Raw genomic sequence first — 18,566 nt, forward strand, 5'->3', positions numbered from 1 at the left:
ATAATTACTTGCCACCGTGGCATCGCACCGAGAAAGCAAAAACAACAAACGTTCATCAATGAGCAGAAAACCAGAGCGATCCAGGATCTGGATCTGGTGGGATCACAGCCAGAGGATGCACAAGGCAATCAATGGCATGCAACAAAAGGAGCAAAGCAGACCAAAAGTACGGTGGACCAGCTGAAGCTTTGTCTGGAAGACAGTTCAGAGCATGATCAATGCGATGGATACCAGGTGGAGCAGGTGGCAAAGCATCAAAAAAGGTACGGTCCAGAGCGCGACATGTCAGAAAGTGATCTCGGGAGATAAACTCACCGGTAGTGCACGGACATTCTTCACGCATATTGGTGAAACGTCCAAGACGCCACCGCACAAGACGACTACGAGCAGATCGACCAATAGGCAGATACAGAATGGGATCTGGACGAGAGACAGACGGACGACAAGCACGAAGGAGAGTCTGAGCACCAGTAGCAGCAGCGGTAGCAAGTTGACGATCCACTTGATCTTGCCAATACGAATCAAAGATTTCAGTAAGACCAGCAGTGGTGAATGGCGGCGGATCAGGTAGTGTCAGATACAACGGGTTTTGACAAATAAATCTGTCTAGACGAGTGTACAGTAAGCCACGACGAAGCAGAACCAACAAGCAATCATCAGGGAGAGTATCAGCACGAAGAGCATAACGTGTTGCCAGGACATTATATCGATGCTTCATGCTGGGAATACAGGTCAAATGTTTGGCAACATTGTACCATGTACTACCAACAAACATACCAACCAATCGATTTTGCAGAGCATCAAGAGCCTTGAAGTCACGGAAAGAGAGATGCGATATTGCTAAGCCGTATTCCAGCTTGGGTCGAATAAAGCTTTTATACAAACGAGCACAAAGCAACAGAGAAAAACCATTTCGATTGACACCAACCGAATTCAACAATGCCATTGTCTTGATAGCACCAGAAGCACGCAGATTGAGAATCCCAGGGGCATACAGACCTTTATATCTAAACGGCATACCAAGATACGTGAATTCCTCTACCACAGGAAGAGGTTCACCGTATAGGGACAATGGATGACGAGTAGAGGCAGTGGGAGCACAAAGTACAGCACATTTTGATGGTTTCCATCTGTAGCCAAGAGAGAACGAGTGATCTGAAGCGACATCCAACATGGTTTGCACATCAGTACGAGAGCCAAATATGGCTACATCATCAGCAAAGAGCAGGCTATTCACGCAAACACTAGGCATCCCAGGTGGTGATACCATAGTACCGCGACTGACAGCAGAACGAAGAAGAGCAGGCAGAGAGTTGATGTACAAAGAGTACAAGTGAGGGCTGAGCACTGAACCCTGCAATACGCCAGTAGCAGGCGAAAAGGGAACAGAGGTGTGATTTGCAATCAACACAGACACGAGTACATCATCGAACATGTGGATGAGCAAACTGAGAACTGAACGAGGCAGAGAAGAACGAGAGAGAGCATCCCAAATCACTCGACGATCCACGGTATCATACGCTGACTTGATGTCCAGGAAAGCCACCACAGGATAGTGATGGTGGGTGAGGAAGTAGTCGTGCATCAAGTCATGTAAACAGAGGGCTTGATCCAGAGGACTACGCTGTGGGCGAAAACCACCTTGAGCAACATCAAGTGCAGGCGAATGTTCATCAAGAGCAGGCATCAGAGAGAATTCGAACAATTTACGCATCACCGAAGTAAGCGAAATTGGACGAAAGTTTGCAGGATCAGATACATCACCTTTCTTGTAAATGGGAAAGACTTGAGCATGTCGCCATAGAGCTGGTGTATACGACCACTGAGAGCAGAGTGTAAAGAGCAGAGACAATACGGGTGCAATGTCAGATGCTAGAGCCTTCAGCATTTCAGCTTTCAAATGATCAGGACCAGGAGCTTTCCCATTTGGCAAACGCTTAATGAGAGCGACAAGTATATCAGCATCAAACAGAGACAGATCAGTAGGCACAGCGTAAGGCAAATCAGAGTTGTTCACTTGGGGAGCAGTAGGGCGAGACGCATTATTCAACAAAGAGCCATCATAGACTGAGGCAAGATGGGACGCCATTGTGTTGACAGAGGCAGTTGGACCGTCTGGATGACTGTACGTTGCAGAGCATTCCTTGTTTCTTTTAATGCGCTTGATTGCAGCAGTGGCTTTCGAAAAGTCCTTTTCTAAATCAGAGCAAAACTGATTCCACGATCGACGCTTAGCAGCTTGTACAAGAGAACGAAAACGCCTGTGAGCAGCTTGATAGAGATTCCATGTTTCGACTTTGGCAAAACGACTTGCCCACCTCCATCTACTATACATAGTATCTCTTTCACGAGCAGCATCCTCAATTTCCTGTGTCCAGTACTTTTTCCAGTGGCCAGGACGACCAGATTTCACACCAATTGAGCTATCCAGAGATTCATACAAACATTGATTCAAAGAATCGTTGAGTGCATCAATATCTGGACAAACACCAGGAGGAGCAGACACCAAACCAGAGAGAGAACCAACCAAAGGAGCAACAGAAGATCGAAAGGATTCACGAAGCAAGCCCAAAGGCCGCTTTTTCCTCAATTTCGAGAGCTTCCATTGCCGTCTAGGGGCCAAACCACCAGAGCTACCAGAACCAAGAGTATCATCAGGAGGGGGCACATACTCGAAAGTAAGTACCATCAGCCGATGATCAGAGCCAAGAGACAGATCAGATTCAACCACCAGTTGAGGATGTAACAGAGCAGCCTCGCCAATGTTTGTAAGAAACAGATCAATGATGCTATGAACCTCTTGTTGACGTCGAAAAGTTGTGAATGTGGGTGTACCAAATGCTAAAGACTCATTGAGAATGGAAAAAGAGGACTCCTCCAGCCATGGAAGTAGTGAGGTACCACGAGGATTAGCATTAGTATCACCCAGTAGAGATCCAAAGCGAGCATTGAAATCACCACAAAGGATGGTATCACCGGTTACGGGTAACGAGCGAAGAAGCGAGAGCACCTTATCCGAAGATAAGGGTGGAGGCAGATACACACAATGAACCGTAAGGGTGCCAACCTTAAGGGACAAAGTGTGTGCATTGTAAGACGGAAGTTGAGAGACAGAGAAAGGACAGGAAGGAGAGACAAAGGCAGTAATGCCACCAGAACCACGGTTAAATGCACCAGGTACTTTAGAGCCATAGAGGTGGAATTGAGACCAGTTAGTAGGGAAAGAACCAGAGGTCAGCCAGGTTTCAGTGACAAGCAGTACATGAGTGTTCTGAACATGATGGAGGACATCATGTACCGTTGATTGACGTAGACCATTGGCATTCCAAAGGGAGAGAGAGACTTGAAAGGAGTGGACTGGGTTGTTATTGGGAGTATGACTAGTAGCTATGTTACTCATTAGAGTTCCATAGCAGAGCCATTGCTGTCATGATCTTCCTTTTGACGCTTGAACAAGAATTTAGCCTTTTTGGGCTCCTTCTCGGCAAGACGACCGATAGCTTCAGAGACGGCTATATCTAGCTCTTCTTGAGAGATCCAGCCAGCAGAGACAAAGTATTTGCCAACGCCACTAACGTTGAGTGGACGAAGGAAAGAGAGGGTTTGCAGAGCACGGGTGTTGGTGAATTCATAGATCAATTGCTCACGCTCTTCAATGGCAAGATCAGCATATTTGGGATCAGCAATGTTGTTGGGATCCAAGGGTTGAAAGTTTTCAATGTGATCAGCTTCACATTTGCGCATACAGGCGAGAAACTCCTCTACATATTGGATGTGGAGCAAGATGCCAATGACGCCAGTGGCAGGGAAACAGATGTCTAACACACGGCCAGTATCAATACCAGCTCGGCGAAGTTGGTAACGAACCTCAGAGCGCAGGATTTTACCAGAGCGGCCTAGATACACATACTGGTATCCTTGTTGACCTTTGGTGGTGGTGGTTTGGAACATGCGACCTGCAGCAAGACGTCGCTTGGTAGTACGGGCAGGGTCACGATGTTGAGCACCTTTACGGGCAGCAGATGCGTAGGGGATGTAGCTCAGTTTAAAGATTGTTTTTATTTATAAGAAATTTAATGGGCACTCGATGTGAGCATAGCCTAACTTCAAGAACAAATATAGAGCAAGTAACTAAAAAAACCCCTCCAGAGCACTTTCAAAGGGACAAAAAATGCAGTGACAAGAGTACAGGACATGGAGACTAGTGGTGCTCACATTGAGGATCTCGAGGGACAACCAACGGATGGGAACTTTGATAATGACTTACCACCGAGGAGCCGCACGTAGAAAACAACAATGGAACATGTTCATCCCTGTCAGATCAACCAGTACTGGAGTACCAAAGAGACGCTGGATCTGGATCCGGAGCAATGACAGCCAGAGGATGCACAAGGCAATCGATAGCATACAGGAGGTTCAGTAGAGCAGGCCAGAAATCAGGAGGACCGGCAGAGGCATTAGTGGGCAAGCAATTAAGAGCATGGTCAATACGGTGCACACCAGGTGGAGCAGGCGGCAAGGCATCGATCAAGTCAGGATCAAGAGCACGACAGTACAAAAAGTGATCACGAGAGATGTGAACACCTGCAGGTGACATACATGGGCACTCCTCTCGCATGTTTGTGAAACGACCAAGGCGCCAACGGACCAAACGACTTCGAGCAATACGACCAAGAGGCAGGTAAAGTATGGGATCAGGCCTCATGGTGTCAGGACGACAAGCACGAAGCAAAGTATGACGACCAGTGACAGCAGCAGCAGAGAGCTGGAGATCAACCTGATCTTGCCAATAGGCAGCAAAGGTAGTGCGCAAGCCAGCAGAAGAAGGAACAGGGTCAGGCAGCGACTGATACAGAGGGTTTTCACATATAAAACGATCCAACCTTGTATAGTGCAAATGGGCACGAAGCAGAACCAGCAGACAATCGTCAGGCAGAGTATCAGCACGCAGAGCAAAACGGGTAGCCAGGACATTGTAGCGATGTTTGATACTGGGAAGACAGGTAATGTGCTTGGCGACATTAACCCAAGTACTACCCACAAACATGCCAACAAGTCGGTTTTGCAAAGTATCCATAGCAGTAAAATCACGAGCAGAGAGATGGGAGATGGCCAGACCATATTCAAGCTTAGGACGAATAAATGTCCTGTACAGGCGAGAGGAGAGCAGCAAAGAGAAACCATTGCGGTTGACACCAACAGAGTTTAACAGAGCCATGGTCTTGACAGCACCAGCAGAACGCAGAGACAGAATACCAGGAGCATGTAGGCCTTTGTATCGGAATGGCATACCAAGGTATGTAAATTCGTCAACGACAGGCAGAGCTTCATTGTAAAGTACCAGAGGAGAACCAGCAAGAGCAGCAGCAGTACCAAGCACAGCACATTTGGAAGGCTTCCACCTATATCCAAGAGAGACAGAATGACCAGCAGCAAGATCCAACATACGCTGAACCTCAGACTTTGAACCAAAGACAGCCACATCATCAGCGAACAGGAGACTATTGATAGCAATAGGAGCATCAGCACCAGGCACAGGCAGCATAGTAGCACCAGTAGCACCAGAACGCAAAAGACTTGGTAAAGAGTTGATATACAACGAGTACAAGTGAGGACTGAGCACTGAGCCTTGCAGAACACCAGTGACAGGAGAGAAGGCAGTCGAGTTGTGATTAGCAATCAAGACAGAGACAGACACATCATCAAACATGTTGATCAACAGACCCAGAACAGCACGAGGAAGACTAGAACCAGCCAAAGCAGACCAGATAACACGACGATCGACTGTGTCATATGCTGACTTGATATCCAAGAAAGCGACAACAGGACGACGACGGTGCGCAACAAAGTAATCATGCATCAAGTCATGCAAGCAGAGGGCTTGATCCAGAGGACTACGTTGAGGGCGGAAACCACCTTGGGCAATGTCAAGGGCAGGAGAATGGGCATCCAGCTCAGGCATGAGAGAGAACTCAAACAGTTTGCGCACAACAGAAGTCAGAGAAATAGGCCTATAGTTGGCGGGATCAGAAGCATCACCTTTCTTGAAGATGGGGAAGACTTGGGCATGACGCCAGAGAGCAGGAGTATACGACCATTGGTAACACAGAGTGAACAACAGAGACAACACCGGAGCAATCTCAGAGACCAAGGACTTGAGCATCTCAGCTTTAATATGATCTGGACCAGGAGCTTTATGTGTTGGGAGCCGCTGAATGTGAGATACAAGAGTATCAACATCGAACAGTGACAAATCCACAGGCACACAAAAAGGCAGAACAGAGTCAAAAGTGGGGGGAGCAGCAGGACGAGTAGCAGTGGCAAGCAGAGAGCCATCATACACCGAAGCGAGATGAGAACCCATAGCAGTGACAGAAGCAGCAGGACCGTCGGGATGACTGTAGGTAGCAGAAGACTCTTTGTTACGCTTGATGCGCTTGATAGCAGCAGTAGCTTTTGAGAAATCCTTTTCTAGAATACCACAGAACTGTTTCCAGGACCTTCGCTTTGCAGCTTGCACCAGGGAGCGAAACTTGCGATGCGCAATTTTGTATAAGGACCATTTTTCAACTTTGACAATACCAAAGGCATGCCTCCATTGACTATAAGAGTGATCACGTACAGTAGCAGCATCCTGAATTTCTTGCGTCCAGTACTTCTTCCAATGGCCAGGACGACCAGATTTCACACCAATAGAACTATCCAGAGATTCATACAAACATTGATTCAAAGAATCGTTGAGTGCATCAATATCTGGACGAACACCAGGAGGAGCAGACACCAAACCAGAAAGAGTACCAACCAGAGGAGCAACAGAAGATCGAAAGGATTCACGGAGTAAGCCCAAAGGCTTCTCTTTCGTCAATTTCGAGAGCTTCCATTGACGCCGAGGAGCCAGAACAGAATCACCAGGAGCCACAGTGTCATCGAGAGGTGGCACATACCCGAAAGTAAGTGACATCAATCGATGGTCAGAACCAAGAGACAGATCAGACTCAACCACCAGTTGAGGATTCACCAAAGCAACATCACCAATATTTGTCAAAAACAAATCAATGATACTACTCAATTCTTGTTGCTGCCGAAAAGAAGAGTACGTCGTAACACCAAAAGCCAAAGACGCATTGAGTACAGACAAGCAGTGTTCATCAAACCAAGGTTTGAGAGCATTACCACGAGCATTAGAGATAGCATCACCAGTGAGAGAACCCAACCGAGCATTGAAATCGCCACATAGAATAGTATCCCTAGTCATAGGTAATGAACTAAGGGCCGAGAGCACCTTATCAGATGATAAGGGTGGAGGTAAGTATACACAATGGACCGTAAGGGAGCCAACCTTAAGGGACAAAGTATGCGGATTATAGGATGGGAGTTGATAGACAGAGTAAGGACAGGAAGGAGAGACAAAAGCAGTAATACCACCAGAACCACGGTTGAAGGCACCAGGTACTTTCGAACCGTAAAGATGGTATTGGGACCAATCTGTAGGAAAAGAGCCAGAAGTTAGCCAGGTTTCAGTAACCAGCAAGACATGAGTATCCAGGACATGAGAGAGAACATCGTGAATCACTGATTGACGAAGACCATTGGCATTCCAAAGAGAGAGAGAGACAAATAAGGAGTGGACAGGGTTATCATTTTGGGTATACAGTATCGAGGACTCAGTGGTGGAACACATTATTGTTCCATAGCAGAATCTTCATTGGCAGAGTCAGCATTAATCTTGCGACGGAACAAGAAGTTAGCCCTCTTGGGTTCCTTCTTTGCAAAGCGTTGAATGGCATCACCAACAGAAACAGAAAGGTCTTCGTCACAAATCCAGCCTTGCTCAACAAAGTACTTACCAACACCACTGACATTCAGAGGACGTAGGAAAGCTAAGGTTTGCAGACACCGAGCAGCAGTAAATTCCATGATCAAAGCAGTACGTTGATCCAGAGTCAAAGAGTCATACTTAGGATCAGCTATGTTAGCAGGGTCCAAAGGGTCAAAGTCGAAGAAGAATTCAGCCTCACAAGCCTCCAAAAGTGCAGTAAAATCCTGAACATATTGCACATGCACCAGGATGCCAATAACATCGGATGCTGGGAAACAGATGTCAAGCACACGACCCAAATCAACGCCGGCTTTGCGCAAGAGAGAGCGAACTTCAGAGCGTGCAATCTTCTTAGATCTACCAATATAAACATATTGGTAACCTTGAGGACCTTTACGAGCAGCAGTTGTAAAGGCGCGACCAATAGCAAGACGCTTCTTAGCTTGCTTAGCTTCAGTAGCAGGATCAGGAAGAGTAGCAGCAGCCTTTGCGACATTTGCATAGCTAGGTGATTTAGTAGCCTTAGTATTCATAGAGCCAGTAGTAGTTTTGAGGGTTGACCCCTCTACCGCCGTGGGCCGACTCGAACCAGAGGGGACCACGTGACCGGAGACTGCACCCTGCAATTTTTGAATTGCAAGGTCCTTGTCCTGTAAAAGTTTTTTCAACTCTGAATTCTCTTTTTCCAGAGTATCTAAACGAGCAAGAAGACCATCATGTTCGTTGACGCGAGCAGTAACCGAGGTAAGTTGTTCTTGGAGCTGATTAAGAATCATTTGAAGCTGATTCATATCCATACCCTGTAGATTGGTGGCCATGACGGAGAATATTTTTTTATAAATTTGAAAATTTTTTAAAAAAATATCAAGGAGGTGTTCGACAAATTTGAAACTATAACACAATAAACTGTTACCAAAGGCAAGCAAAGTTGTGTAATTTCGAGTTGTTGGAGTTGGTAGTTATCGAGGAAATACGTTTTTTCTAGTCTGGAACAACTTTTTTCCGAAAACGGTGGCAAAAAGTGTTGAAAAACGGAAAGAGATGCCTGGGGATGTAGCTCAGTTTAACGTTGATTTTTATTATATACATGAATTCAATGGGCACTCGATGGGAGCATTAGCCTAGAATTCTAGAAACAAAAGAGTAGCAGGTACAAAAAACCCTTATGAGGACACTAACGAAGAAAAAGGGAAAAAGGAAAGTGTGGTAGTTGCAGAGGATCGGCATGAGTACTGGTATTGTTGATTTGATCTGGAGGAATGACCAACGGATGGGAACTTTGATAATTACTTACCACCGTGGCATCGCACCGAGAAAGCAAAAACAACAAACGTTCATCAATGAGCAGAAAACCAGAGCGATCCAGGATCTGGATCTGGTGGGATCACAGCCAGAGGATGCACAAGGCAATCAATGGCATGCAACAAAAGGAGCAAAGCAGACCAAAAGTACGGTGGACCAGCTGAAGCTTTGTCTGGAAGACAGTTCAGAGCATGGTCAATGCGATGTACACCAGGTGGAGCAGGTGGCAAAGCATCAAAAAAGGTACGATCCAGAGCACGACATGTCAGAAAGTGATCTCGGGAGATAAACTCACCGGTAGTGCACGGACATTCTTCACGCATATTGGTGAAACGTCCAAGACGCCACCGCACAAGACGACTACGAGCAGATCGACCAATAGGCAGATACAGGATGGGATCTGGACGAGAGACAGACGGACGACAAGCACGAAGGAGAGTCTGAGCACCAGAAACAGCAGCAGCAGCAAGTTGACGATCTACTTGATCTTGCCAATACGAATCAAAGACTTCAGTAAGACCAGCAGTGGTGAATGGCGGCGGATCAGGCAGTGTTAGATACAACGGGTTTTGACAGATAAATCTGTCTAGACGAGTGTACAGTAAACCACGACGAAGCAGAACCAACAAGCAATCATCAGGGAGAGTATCAGCACGAAGGGCATAACGTGTTGTCAGAACGTTATATCGATGCTTCATGCTGGGAAGACAGGTCAAATGTTTGGCAACATTGTACCATGTACTACCAACAAACATACCAACCAATCGATTTTGCAGAGCATCAAGAGCCTTGAAGTCACGGAAAGAGAGATGAGATATAGCTAAGCCGTATTCCAGTTTGGGACGAATAAAGCTTTTATACAAACGAGCACAAAGCAACAGAGAAAAACCATTTCGATTGACACCAACCGAATTTAACAATGCCATTGTCTTGATAGCACCAGAAGCACGCAGATTGAGAATCCCAGGGGCATACAGACCTTTATATCTAAACGGCATACCAAGATACGTGAATTCCTCTACCACAGGAAGAGGTTCACCGTATAGAGACAATGGATGACGAGTAGAGGCAGTAGGAGCACAAAGTACAGCACATTTTGATGGTTTCCACCTGTAGCCAAGAGAGAACGAGTGATCTGAAGCGATATCCAACATGGTTTGCACATCAGTACGAGAGCCAAATATGGCCACATCATCAGCAAAGAGCAGGCTATTCACGCAAACACTAGGCATCCCAGGTGGTGATACCATAGTACCGCGACTGACAGCAGAACGAAGAAGAGCAGGCAGAGAGTTGATGTACAGAGAGTACAAGTGAGGGCTGAGCACTGAACCCTGCAATACGCCAGTAGCAGGCGAAAAGGGAACAGAGGTGTGATTTGCAATCAACACAGACACGAGTACATCATCGAACATGTGGATGAGCAAACTGAGAACTGAACGAGGCAGAGAAGAACGAGAGAGAGCATCCCAAATCACTCGACGATCCACGGTATCATACGCTGATTTGATGTCCAGGAAAGCAACCACAGGATAGTGGTGATGGGTGAGGAAGTAGTCGTGCATCAAGTCATGTAAACAGAGGGCTTAATCCAGAGGACTACGCTGTGGGCGAAAACCACCTTGAGCTACATCAAGTGCAGGCGAATGTTCATCGAGAGCAGGCATCAGAGAGAATTCGAACAATTTACGCATCACCGAAGTAAGCGAAATTGGACGAAAGTTTGCAGGATCAGATACATCACCTTTCTTGTAAATGGGAAAGACTTGAGCATGTCGCCATAGGGCTGGTGTATACGACCACTGAGAGCAGAGTGTAAAGAGCAGAGACAATACGGGTGCAATGTCAGATGCTAGAGCCTTCAGCATTTCAGCTTTCAAATGATCAGGACCAGGAGCTTTCCCATTTGGCAAACGCTTAATGAGGGAGACAAGTGTATCAGCATCAAATAGACCCAAATCAGCGGTGGACACATCATAAGGCAAATCAGAGAAATTGGACGGAGCAGCAAGGCGAGACGCATTATTCAACAGGGAGCCATCATAGACAGAGGCAAGATGGGACGCCATTGTGTTGACAGAGGCAGTTGGACCGTCTGGATGACTGTACGTTGCAGAGCATTCCTTGTTTCTTTTAATGCGCTTGATTGCAGCAGTAGCTTTCGAAAAATCCTTTTCCAAATCAGAGCAAAACTGATTCCACGATCGACGCTTAGCAGCTTGTACAAGAGAACGAAAACGCCTGTGAGCAGCTTGATAGAGATTCCATGTTTCGACTTTGGCAAAACGACTTGCCCACCTCCATCTACTATACATAGTATCTCTTTCACGAGCAGCATCCTCAATTTCCTGTGTCCAGTACTTTTTCCAGTGGCCAGGACGACCAGATTTCACACCAATTGAGCTATCCAGAGATTCATACAAACATTGATTCAAAGAATCGTTGATTGCATCAATATCTGGACAAACACCAGGGGGAGCAGACACCAAACCAGAGAGAGAACCAACCAAAGGAGCAACAGAAGTTCGAAAGGATTCACGAAGCAAGCCCAAAGGCCGCTTTTTCCTCAATTTCGAGAGCTTCCATTGCCGTCTAGGGGCCAAACCACCAGAGCTACCAGAACCAAGAGTATCATCGGGAGGGGGCACATACTCGAAAGTAAGTACCATCAGCCGATGATCAGAGCCAAGAGACAGATCAGATTCAACCACCAGTTGAGGATGTAACAGAGCAGCCTCGCCAATGTTTGTAAGAAACAGATCAATGATGCTATGAACCTCTTGTTGACGTCGAAAAGTTGTGAATGTGGGTGTACCAAATGCTAAAGACTCATTGAGAATGGAAAAAGAGGACTCCTCCAGCCATGGCAGTAGTGAGGTACCACGAGGATTAGCATTAGTATCACCCAGTAGAGATCCAAAGCGAGCATTGAAATCACCACAAAGGATGGTATCACTGGTTACGGGTAACGAGCGAAGAAGCGAGAGCACCTTATCCGAGGATAAGGGTGGAGGCAGATACACACAATGAACCGTAAGGGTGCCAACCTTAAGGGACAAAGTGTGTGCATTGTAAGATGGAAGTTGAGAGACAGAGAAAGGACAGGAAGGAGAGACAAAGGCAGTAATGCCACCAGAACCACGGTTAAATGCACCAGGTACTTTAGAGCCATAGAGGTGGAATTGAGACCAGTTAGTAGGGAAAGAACCAGAGGTTAGCCAGGTTTCAGTGACAAGCAGTACATGAGTGTTCTGAACATGATGGAGAACATCATGTACCGTTGATTGACGTAGACCATTGGCATTCCAAAGGGAGAGAGAGACTTGAAAGGAGTGGACTGGGTTGTTATTGGGAGTATGACTAGTAGCTATGTTACTCATTAGAGTTCCATAGCAGAGCCATTGCTGTCATGATCGTCCTTTTGACGCTTGAATAAGAATTTAGCCTTTTTGGGCTCCTTCTCGGCAAGACGACCGATAGCTTCAGAGACGGCTATATCTAGCTCTTCTTGAGAGATCCAGCCAGCAGAGACAAAGTATTTGCCAACGCCACTAACGTTGAGTGGACGAAGGAAAGAGAGGGTTTGCAGAGCACGGGTGTTGGTGAATTCATAGATCAATTGCTCACGCTCTTCAATGGCAAGATCAGCATATTTGGGATCAGCAATGTTGTTGGGATCCAAGGGTTGAAAGTTTTCAATGTGATCAGCTTCACATTTGCGCATACAGGCGAGAAACTCCTCTACATATTGGATGTGGAGCAAGATGCCAATGACGCCAGTGGCAGGGAAACAGATGTCTAACACACGGCCAGTATCAATACCAGCTCGGCGAAGTTGGTAACGAACCTCAGAGCGCAGGATTTTACCAGAGCGGCCTAGATACACATACTGGTATCCTTGTTGACCTTTGGTGGTGGCGGTTTGGAACATACGACCTGCAGCAAGACGTCGCTTGGTAGTACGGGCAGGGTCACGATGTTGGGCACCTTTACGGGCAGCAGATGCGTAGCTACCTTGAGTAGCATCGGGTTGGTGAATAGTAACAAGCTCTTGGGTTGGTGTTACCTGAGAGCTGGATTGAGCACCTTGATTGGTGCGGCGGGATGAGAGTTGGCCCTGTAATTTTTCAATTGCAAGGTCCTTGGCCTGTAACTGATTTTTCAATTCTCCATTTTCCTTTTCCAAAAGGTCCAGGCGAGCAAGGAGATTGTCATGTTGCTGTACTCGCTCGGTGAGAGAGACCAGTTGTTGCTGTTGTTGTTGAACAGTTTGGATGAGCTGATTCAAATCCATAGATTGCTGATTATTGTTGAGCATGGCTGAAAATATTCTATCAAACTGTGGAGATTCAATAAAATATGAAAAAGATGTCCAACAAACTGGAAGTTATAACACAATGTACGTTGACTAAATGCAAGTAAACTGGTACAACTGAAGGCTAGTTGGAGTGTTTGTTGTCGAGATAAACCGCTTTTATAGTGAGGAAATACTTTTTACCGGGGGAAGGTGGCAAAAAGTGATGAAAAACGGAAAGAGATGGGGATGTAGCTCAGGCGAAAATTTATGGTTGTTTATTGATTACAATGAATTAGCAATGTAAAAAATATAGACTTATATGCATGCGATCTTTGGATCATTAGTTGCAAGTCCTGAGAAGCGACGTACAGCAAAAAAGCTTAAATTGATAGTTTGATCTCCATGCAGGAACAACATGCAAGTGTCCAGAAAAGGGAAAAAAGGTCCTAAACTAAAAATTAAACTGGTAAAAAAGAAGTACAGGCAGGAAAAAGGAGTAAAACAAGTGAGATAAAAGGGTAGAGAATAAGAAGCTATGGTGTATGAGACATGCAATTGAGGATACCTCGATGTTCAGACAGCAGCACAGACAAAATAAACCCACAGACCTCAGTGGCACAAAAAAAGCAAGAAAAAAAGGAGAAAACGAGGCATTTGCATATAGCAAAATGAGTAGAGAGACAAAGACCAAACGAGAAAGAAGCAGAGAAGGAGGACAAAGTAAATACAGACACTACCATAAAGGCAGCAGAAACAGAAACAATGAGAGTGGGAATGAGAGAGCAAAACGATTTCAACACCAAGGTGTCAATCAGTTATCAAAAGGCTCTGACATTTCAAGATCCTTGGTAGCAGAGAGAGTGGGGGAGACAGCATAAGCCAAAAGAGAGGCAGTTTCAGCATCATGATGCAAGAGGTAGCCAAGATAACTCAAACGTTGTTTCTTGGCTAAACGCTCTTGATCAGAGGATCGGGATGGTGGTTTAGCAGCAGCAGAGGAGGAGGAACGAGCAAGCATTTCTTCTTTCAAAATGGCATCAAATTGGGCTTGGTTGATGCGATCATACAAAAGAAAAGAACGAGCAACAGAAATACGGACAGAGCGACGGACAAAAGACAGCGAACGAAGGCAGCGAAGGTTTTCGACCTCAATGGCCTTTTGGACACGCAGATCACGAGAGAGAGAAGCAAATTTGGGATCTTTGAGATTGACTGGATCACATGGATCAAAGTCAATCAACGGAGAGCAGCCACGACCATGTAGATGCATGGCTTTGGTGAGGGTGAGTACATAGTCATTATGAACAAGGAAAGAAATCACATTCTGTACAGGATATTGAATATCCAGCACACGAGAGTTATTCAATCCTACGCCTTGAACAAGGCGACGCAGCTCAGAAAGACGACGGCGGACAGGAGTAGCATAGTACACAAATTGATAACCAGATGGTATATCACTTTGAGGAGCAAAAAGACGAGCAAGAGTAGCGGATGCCTTGGTGGCAGATGGAGGAGGAGGACGAGCAGCAGGCTTCTTCTTACGCTTTGCACCTGTATTAGATGCAACGACGGCAGCAAAAGATGGTTGATTTCCTGGAGACGAAGAGGTGGCAGAGGTAGCATTGGTGCATGTAGTTGATGCTGGTGCTGTTGTGGTGGTAGTAGTGGCAGGAGGTGGGTGGGATGATGATGGTTTGGGAGCCAGGCTAGTTTGTAGTACCAGTAGCAGCTGCAAGTTGGGCTTCGAGAGCGTGACGATCAGCTTCAGACTCTGCCAGGGCTGTTTTTAACCGCTCAATTTCGACATGGGCGGTTTCCAGACGAGCTAAGCGATTTCGAACCTCAATCATAAAGGTTGAAAGTTGCTGTTCACTCGCTGGAGAGGCAGATGGAGGAGTTGTTGTTCCAAAATCAGTTGAGATGTTGATGATATCAACTGATGTTTGTGGATGATGGTGCTGAGAGGTTGGAGAGAGTGTCATTTTCTTTGTTTTCAACTGTTGAGTGAAATCTACAGCGAAAAAAGGTGGAGATCTTGAGGAACTTGGCCGTTTTTGACCTGGAGAAAGAGAGGACGCAGAGCTTAATGCCTGGTTTACTTTGGTGTCGTCTGGAATGGTGTTCTGGCTATGTATTGTATGGATTTGTAGAGTTGGAGCAATTTTTTTAATATTACTGGGCTTCAATGTATTAAAAAAATTGGTTAGCGGAAAGAAAGGTGGGGATGTAGCTCAGGCGAAAATTTATGGTTGTTTATTGATTACAATGAATTAGCAATGTAAAAAATATAGACTTATATGCATGCGATCTTTGGATCATTAGTTGCAAGTCCTGAGAAGCGACGTACAGCAAAAAAGCTTAAATTGATAGTTTGATCTCCATGCAGGAACAACATGCAAGTGTCCAGAAAAGGGAAAAAAGGTCCTAAACTAAAAATTAAACTGGTAAAAAAGAAGTACAGGCAGGAAAAAGGAGTAAAACAAGTGAGATAAAAGGGTAGAGAATAAGAAGCTATGGTGTATGAGACATGCAATTGAGGATACCTCGATGTTCAGACAGCAGCACAGACAAAATAAACCCACAGACCTCAGTGGCACAAAAAAAGCAAGAAAAAAAGGAGAAAACGAGGCATTTGCATATAGCAAAATGAGTAGAGAGACAAAGACCAAACGAGAAAGAAGCAGAGAAGGAGGACAAAGTAAATACAGACACTACCATAAAGGCAGCAGAAACAGAAACAATGAGAGTGGGAATGAGAGAGCAAAACGATTTCAACACCAAGGTGTCAATCAGTTATCAGAAGGCTCTGACATTTCAAGATCCTTGGTAGCAGAGAGAGTGGGGGAGACAGCATAGGCCAAGAGAGAGGCAGTTTCAACATCATGATGCAAGAGGTAGCCAAGATAACTCAAACGTTGTTTCTTGGCTAAACGCTCTTGATCAGAGGATCGGGATGGTGGTTTAGCAGCAGCAGAGGAGGAGGAACGAGCAAGCATTTCTTCTTTCAAATGGCATCAAATTGGGCTTGGTTGATGCGATCCATACAAAAGAAAAGAACGAGCAACAGAAACACGGACAGAGCGACGGACAAAAGACAGCGAACGAAGGCAGCGAAGGTTTTCGACCTCAATGGCCTTTTGGACACGCAGATCAGGAGAGAGAGAAGGCAAATTTGGGATCTTTGAGATTGACTGGATCACATGGATCAAAGTCAATCAACGGAGAAGAGCCACGACCATGGAGATGCATGGCTTTGGTGAGGGTGAGAACATAGTCGTTGTGAACAAGGAAAAGAAATCACATTCTGTACAGGATATTGAATATCCAGCACACGAGAGTTATTCAATCCTACGCCTTGTACAAGGGCGACGCAGCTCAGAAAGACGACGGCGGACAGGAGTAGCATAGTACACAAATTGATAACCAGATGGTATATCACTTTGAGGAGCAAAAAGACGAGCAAGAGTAGCGGATGCCTTGGTGGCAGATGGAGGAGGAGGACGAGCAGCAGGGCTTCTTCTTACGCTTTGCACCTGTATTAGATGCAACGACGGCAGCAAAAGATGGTTGATTTCCTGGAAACGAAGAGGTGGCAGAGGTAGCATTGGTGCATGTAGTTGATGCTGGTGCTGTTGTGGTGGTAGTAGTGGCAGGAGGTGGGTGGGATGATGATGGTTTGGGAGCCAGGCTAGTTGTAGTACAGTAGCCAGCTGCAAGTTGGGCTTCGAGAGCGTGACGAGCAGCTTCAGACTCTGCCAGGCTGTTTTTAACCGCTCAATTTCGACATGGGCGGTTTCCAGACGAGCTAAGCGATTTCGAACCTCAATCATAAAGGTTGAAAGTTGCTTGTTCACTCGCTGGAGAGCAGATGGAGGAGTTGTTGTTCCAAAATCAGTTGAAATGTGATGATATCAACTGATGTTTGTGGATGATGGTGCTGAGAGGTTGGAGAGAGTGTCATTTTCTTTTGTTTTCAACTGTTGAGTGAAATCTACAGCGAAAAAAGGTGGAGATCTTGAGAACTTGGGGCCGTTTTTGACCTGGAGAAAGAGAGGACGCAGAGCTTAATGCCTGGTTTACTTTGGTTCGTCTGGAATGGTGTTCCGGCTATGTATTGTATGGATTTGTAGAGTTGGAGCATTTTTTTAATATTACTGGCTTCAATGATTAAAAAAAATGGTTAGCGGGATGTAGCTCAGTTTAATATTGGTTTTTATTTATTTACAAATGTAGTCACTGCGGAATCGGTATGATCATATGTTGCAAAGACTAACAGTGATTCGCGGAAAAAAGCATGTTTAAATTAAAGGTTGAGGGAGCTGCTAAAAGGGAGGGGACCAGTAAAAGTAAACGGCATCAAAACCCACCAGAGAGGAGGAGAAACAGAGGGAGGAATAGCAATGGCCGCGCCGCAAGACGGGGGAGACGAACAGGACTCAAGGTAGAAACCGGCCAGACGCACCGCAGCACACCTAAACGTGCAAGCACAAATACCGAGTAACATGCCAGGTTAGAAAGGCGGAAAATATGGATGCGAAGGTGGGATTCGAACCCACGACCTCTCGGCATACTCACTGCTTCCGCATGAAGCTCTAACCAAGTGAGCCATTCAAGCATCCATGGGGATGTAGCTCAAATGGTAGAGCGCTCGCTTAGCATGCGAGAGGCACTGGGATCGACGCCCAGCTTCTCCACATTTTTTTTAATTTTTTTATAGAAACCAAAGCTACACTCTATAACGATATAGTGTTGATAATTTTTTTTTTTGTTTTTATTGATTACTATTACAAATCGATTTTGGTTTTGTAACTGAATCTCTCTTTTTTTTGTTGTAAATTGCCTACACTATCGTATAAACTACGTTTCACTGCTTACTATATTGGATTCTACTTCTGTTACTACAAATTGACATTAAACTCTTAAATGTTTCTTATATTCGAATATACTCTGGATCCTATTTCAAGAATGACAAATCAGTTACTACTCAGCCTCGTATCATTTTGACAGATATATTCAAACTCTTAAACATCTCTCTTTCCTAATGGAAGCACACAAATGGGAAGCAACTCCACATTACCCATCCTTTCATCCTCTAGTAACATTATCAATATCATCATTCACCATCTTTTAACAACAGATATAGCTTTC

The 18,566-nt window shown here is 45.5% G+C and overlaps 9 protein-coding genes and 1 non-coding gene across 10 annotated transcripts; 1 reads left to right on the forward strand and 9 right to left on the reverse strand.

The window, feature by feature from the left end:
- Nucleotides 1-55: 55 nt before the first annotated feature.
- On the reverse strand, nt 56-3,951 carry ATC70_006906 (uncharacterized protein; the record flags this gene model as incomplete). Its single annotated transcript, XM_064826174.1, has 2 exons — nt 56-3,387; nt 3,447-3,951. 2 exons carry the CDS (start codon nt 3,949-3,951, stop codon nt 56-58), a joined length of 3,837 nt encoding a protein of 1,278 aa, XP_064688248.1.
- Nucleotides 3,952-4,321: 370 nt separating this feature from the next.
- Nucleotides 4,322-7,255, reverse strand: ATC70_006907 (uncharacterized protein; the record flags this gene model as incomplete). Its single annotated transcript, XM_064826175.1, has 1 exon — nt 4,322-7,255. The coding sequence occupies one exon, from the start codon at nt 7,253-7,255 to the stop codon at nt 4,322-4,324; it is 2,934 nt and encodes a 977-aa protein (XP_064688249.1).
- A 425-nt stretch (nt 7,256-7,680) lies between these two features.
- Nucleotides 7,681-8,637, reverse strand: IMD1_1 (inosine-5'-monophosphate dehydrogenase; the record flags this gene model as incomplete). The annotated part of the gene is made up of 1 exon (XM_064826176.1): nt 7,681-8,637. One exon carries the CDS (start codon nt 8,635-8,637, stop codon nt 7,681-7,683), a length of 957 nt encoding a protein of 318 aa, XP_064688250.1.
- A 519-nt stretch (nt 8,638-9,156) lies between these two features.
- Nucleotides 9,157-10,686, reverse strand: ATC70_006909 (uncharacterized protein; the record flags this gene model as incomplete). Its single annotated transcript, XM_064826177.1, has 1 exon — nt 9,157-10,686. One exon carries the CDS (start codon nt 10,684-10,686, stop codon nt 9,157-9,159), a length of 1,530 nt encoding a protein of 509 aa, XP_064688251.1.
- A 21-nt stretch (nt 10,687-10,707) lies between these two features.
- On the reverse strand, nt 10,708-12,425 carry ATC70_006910 (uncharacterized protein; the record flags this gene model as incomplete). Its single annotated transcript, XM_064826178.1, has 2 exons — nt 10,708-12,372; nt 12,417-12,425. The coding sequence occupies 2 exons, from the start codon at nt 12,423-12,425 to the stop codon at nt 10,708-10,710; spliced, it is 1,674 nt and encodes a 557-aa protein (XP_064688252.1).
- Nucleotides 12,426-12,500: 75 nt separating this feature from the next.
- Nucleotides 12,501-13,439, reverse strand: ATC70_006911 (uncharacterized protein; the record flags this gene model as incomplete). The annotated part of the gene is made up of 1 exon (XM_064826179.1): nt 12,501-13,439. One exon carries the CDS (start codon nt 13,437-13,439, stop codon nt 12,501-12,503), a length of 939 nt encoding a protein of 312 aa, XP_064688253.1.
- A 790-nt stretch (nt 13,440-14,229) lies between these two features.
- ATC70_006912 (uncharacterized protein) lies at nt 14,230-15,400 on the reverse strand (the record flags this gene model as incomplete). Its single annotated transcript, XM_064826180.1, has 2 exons — nt 14,230-15,189; nt 15,260-15,400. 2 exons carry the CDS (start codon nt 15,398-15,400, stop codon nt 14,230-14,232), a joined length of 1,101 nt encoding a protein of 366 aa, XP_064688254.1.
- Nucleotides 15,401-16,207: 807 nt separating this feature from the next.
- Nucleotides 16,208-16,414, reverse strand: ATC70_006913 (uncharacterized protein; the record flags this gene model as incomplete). The annotated part of the gene is made up of 1 exon (XM_064826181.1): nt 16,208-16,414. The coding sequence occupies one exon, from the start codon at nt 16,412-16,414 to the stop codon at nt 16,208-16,210; it is 207 nt and encodes a 68-aa protein (XP_064688255.1).
- A 342-nt stretch (nt 16,415-16,756) lies between these two features.
- ATC70_006914 (uncharacterized protein) lies at nt 16,757-17,248 on the reverse strand (the record flags this gene model as incomplete). The annotated part of the gene is made up of 1 exon (XM_064826182.1): nt 16,757-17,248. The coding sequence occupies one exon, from the start codon at nt 17,246-17,248 to the stop codon at nt 16,757-16,759; it is 492 nt and encodes a 163-aa protein (XP_064688256.1).
- A 791-nt stretch (nt 17,249-18,039) lies between these two features.
- Nucleotides 18,040-18,112, forward strand: ATC70_006915. The gene has a single exon. It is a non-coding gene; the product is annotated as a tRNA-Ala (tRNA).
- The last annotated feature ends 454 nt before the right edge of the window (nt 18,113-18,566 follow it).

Source organism: Mucor velutinosus, assembly GCF_035048745.1.
Source record: "Mucor velutinosus strain NIH1002 chromosome Unknown tig00001548, whole genome shotgun sequence".
NCBI lineage: Eukaryota > Fungi > Mucoromycota > Mucoromycetes > Mucorales > Mucoraceae > Mucor > Mucor velutinosus.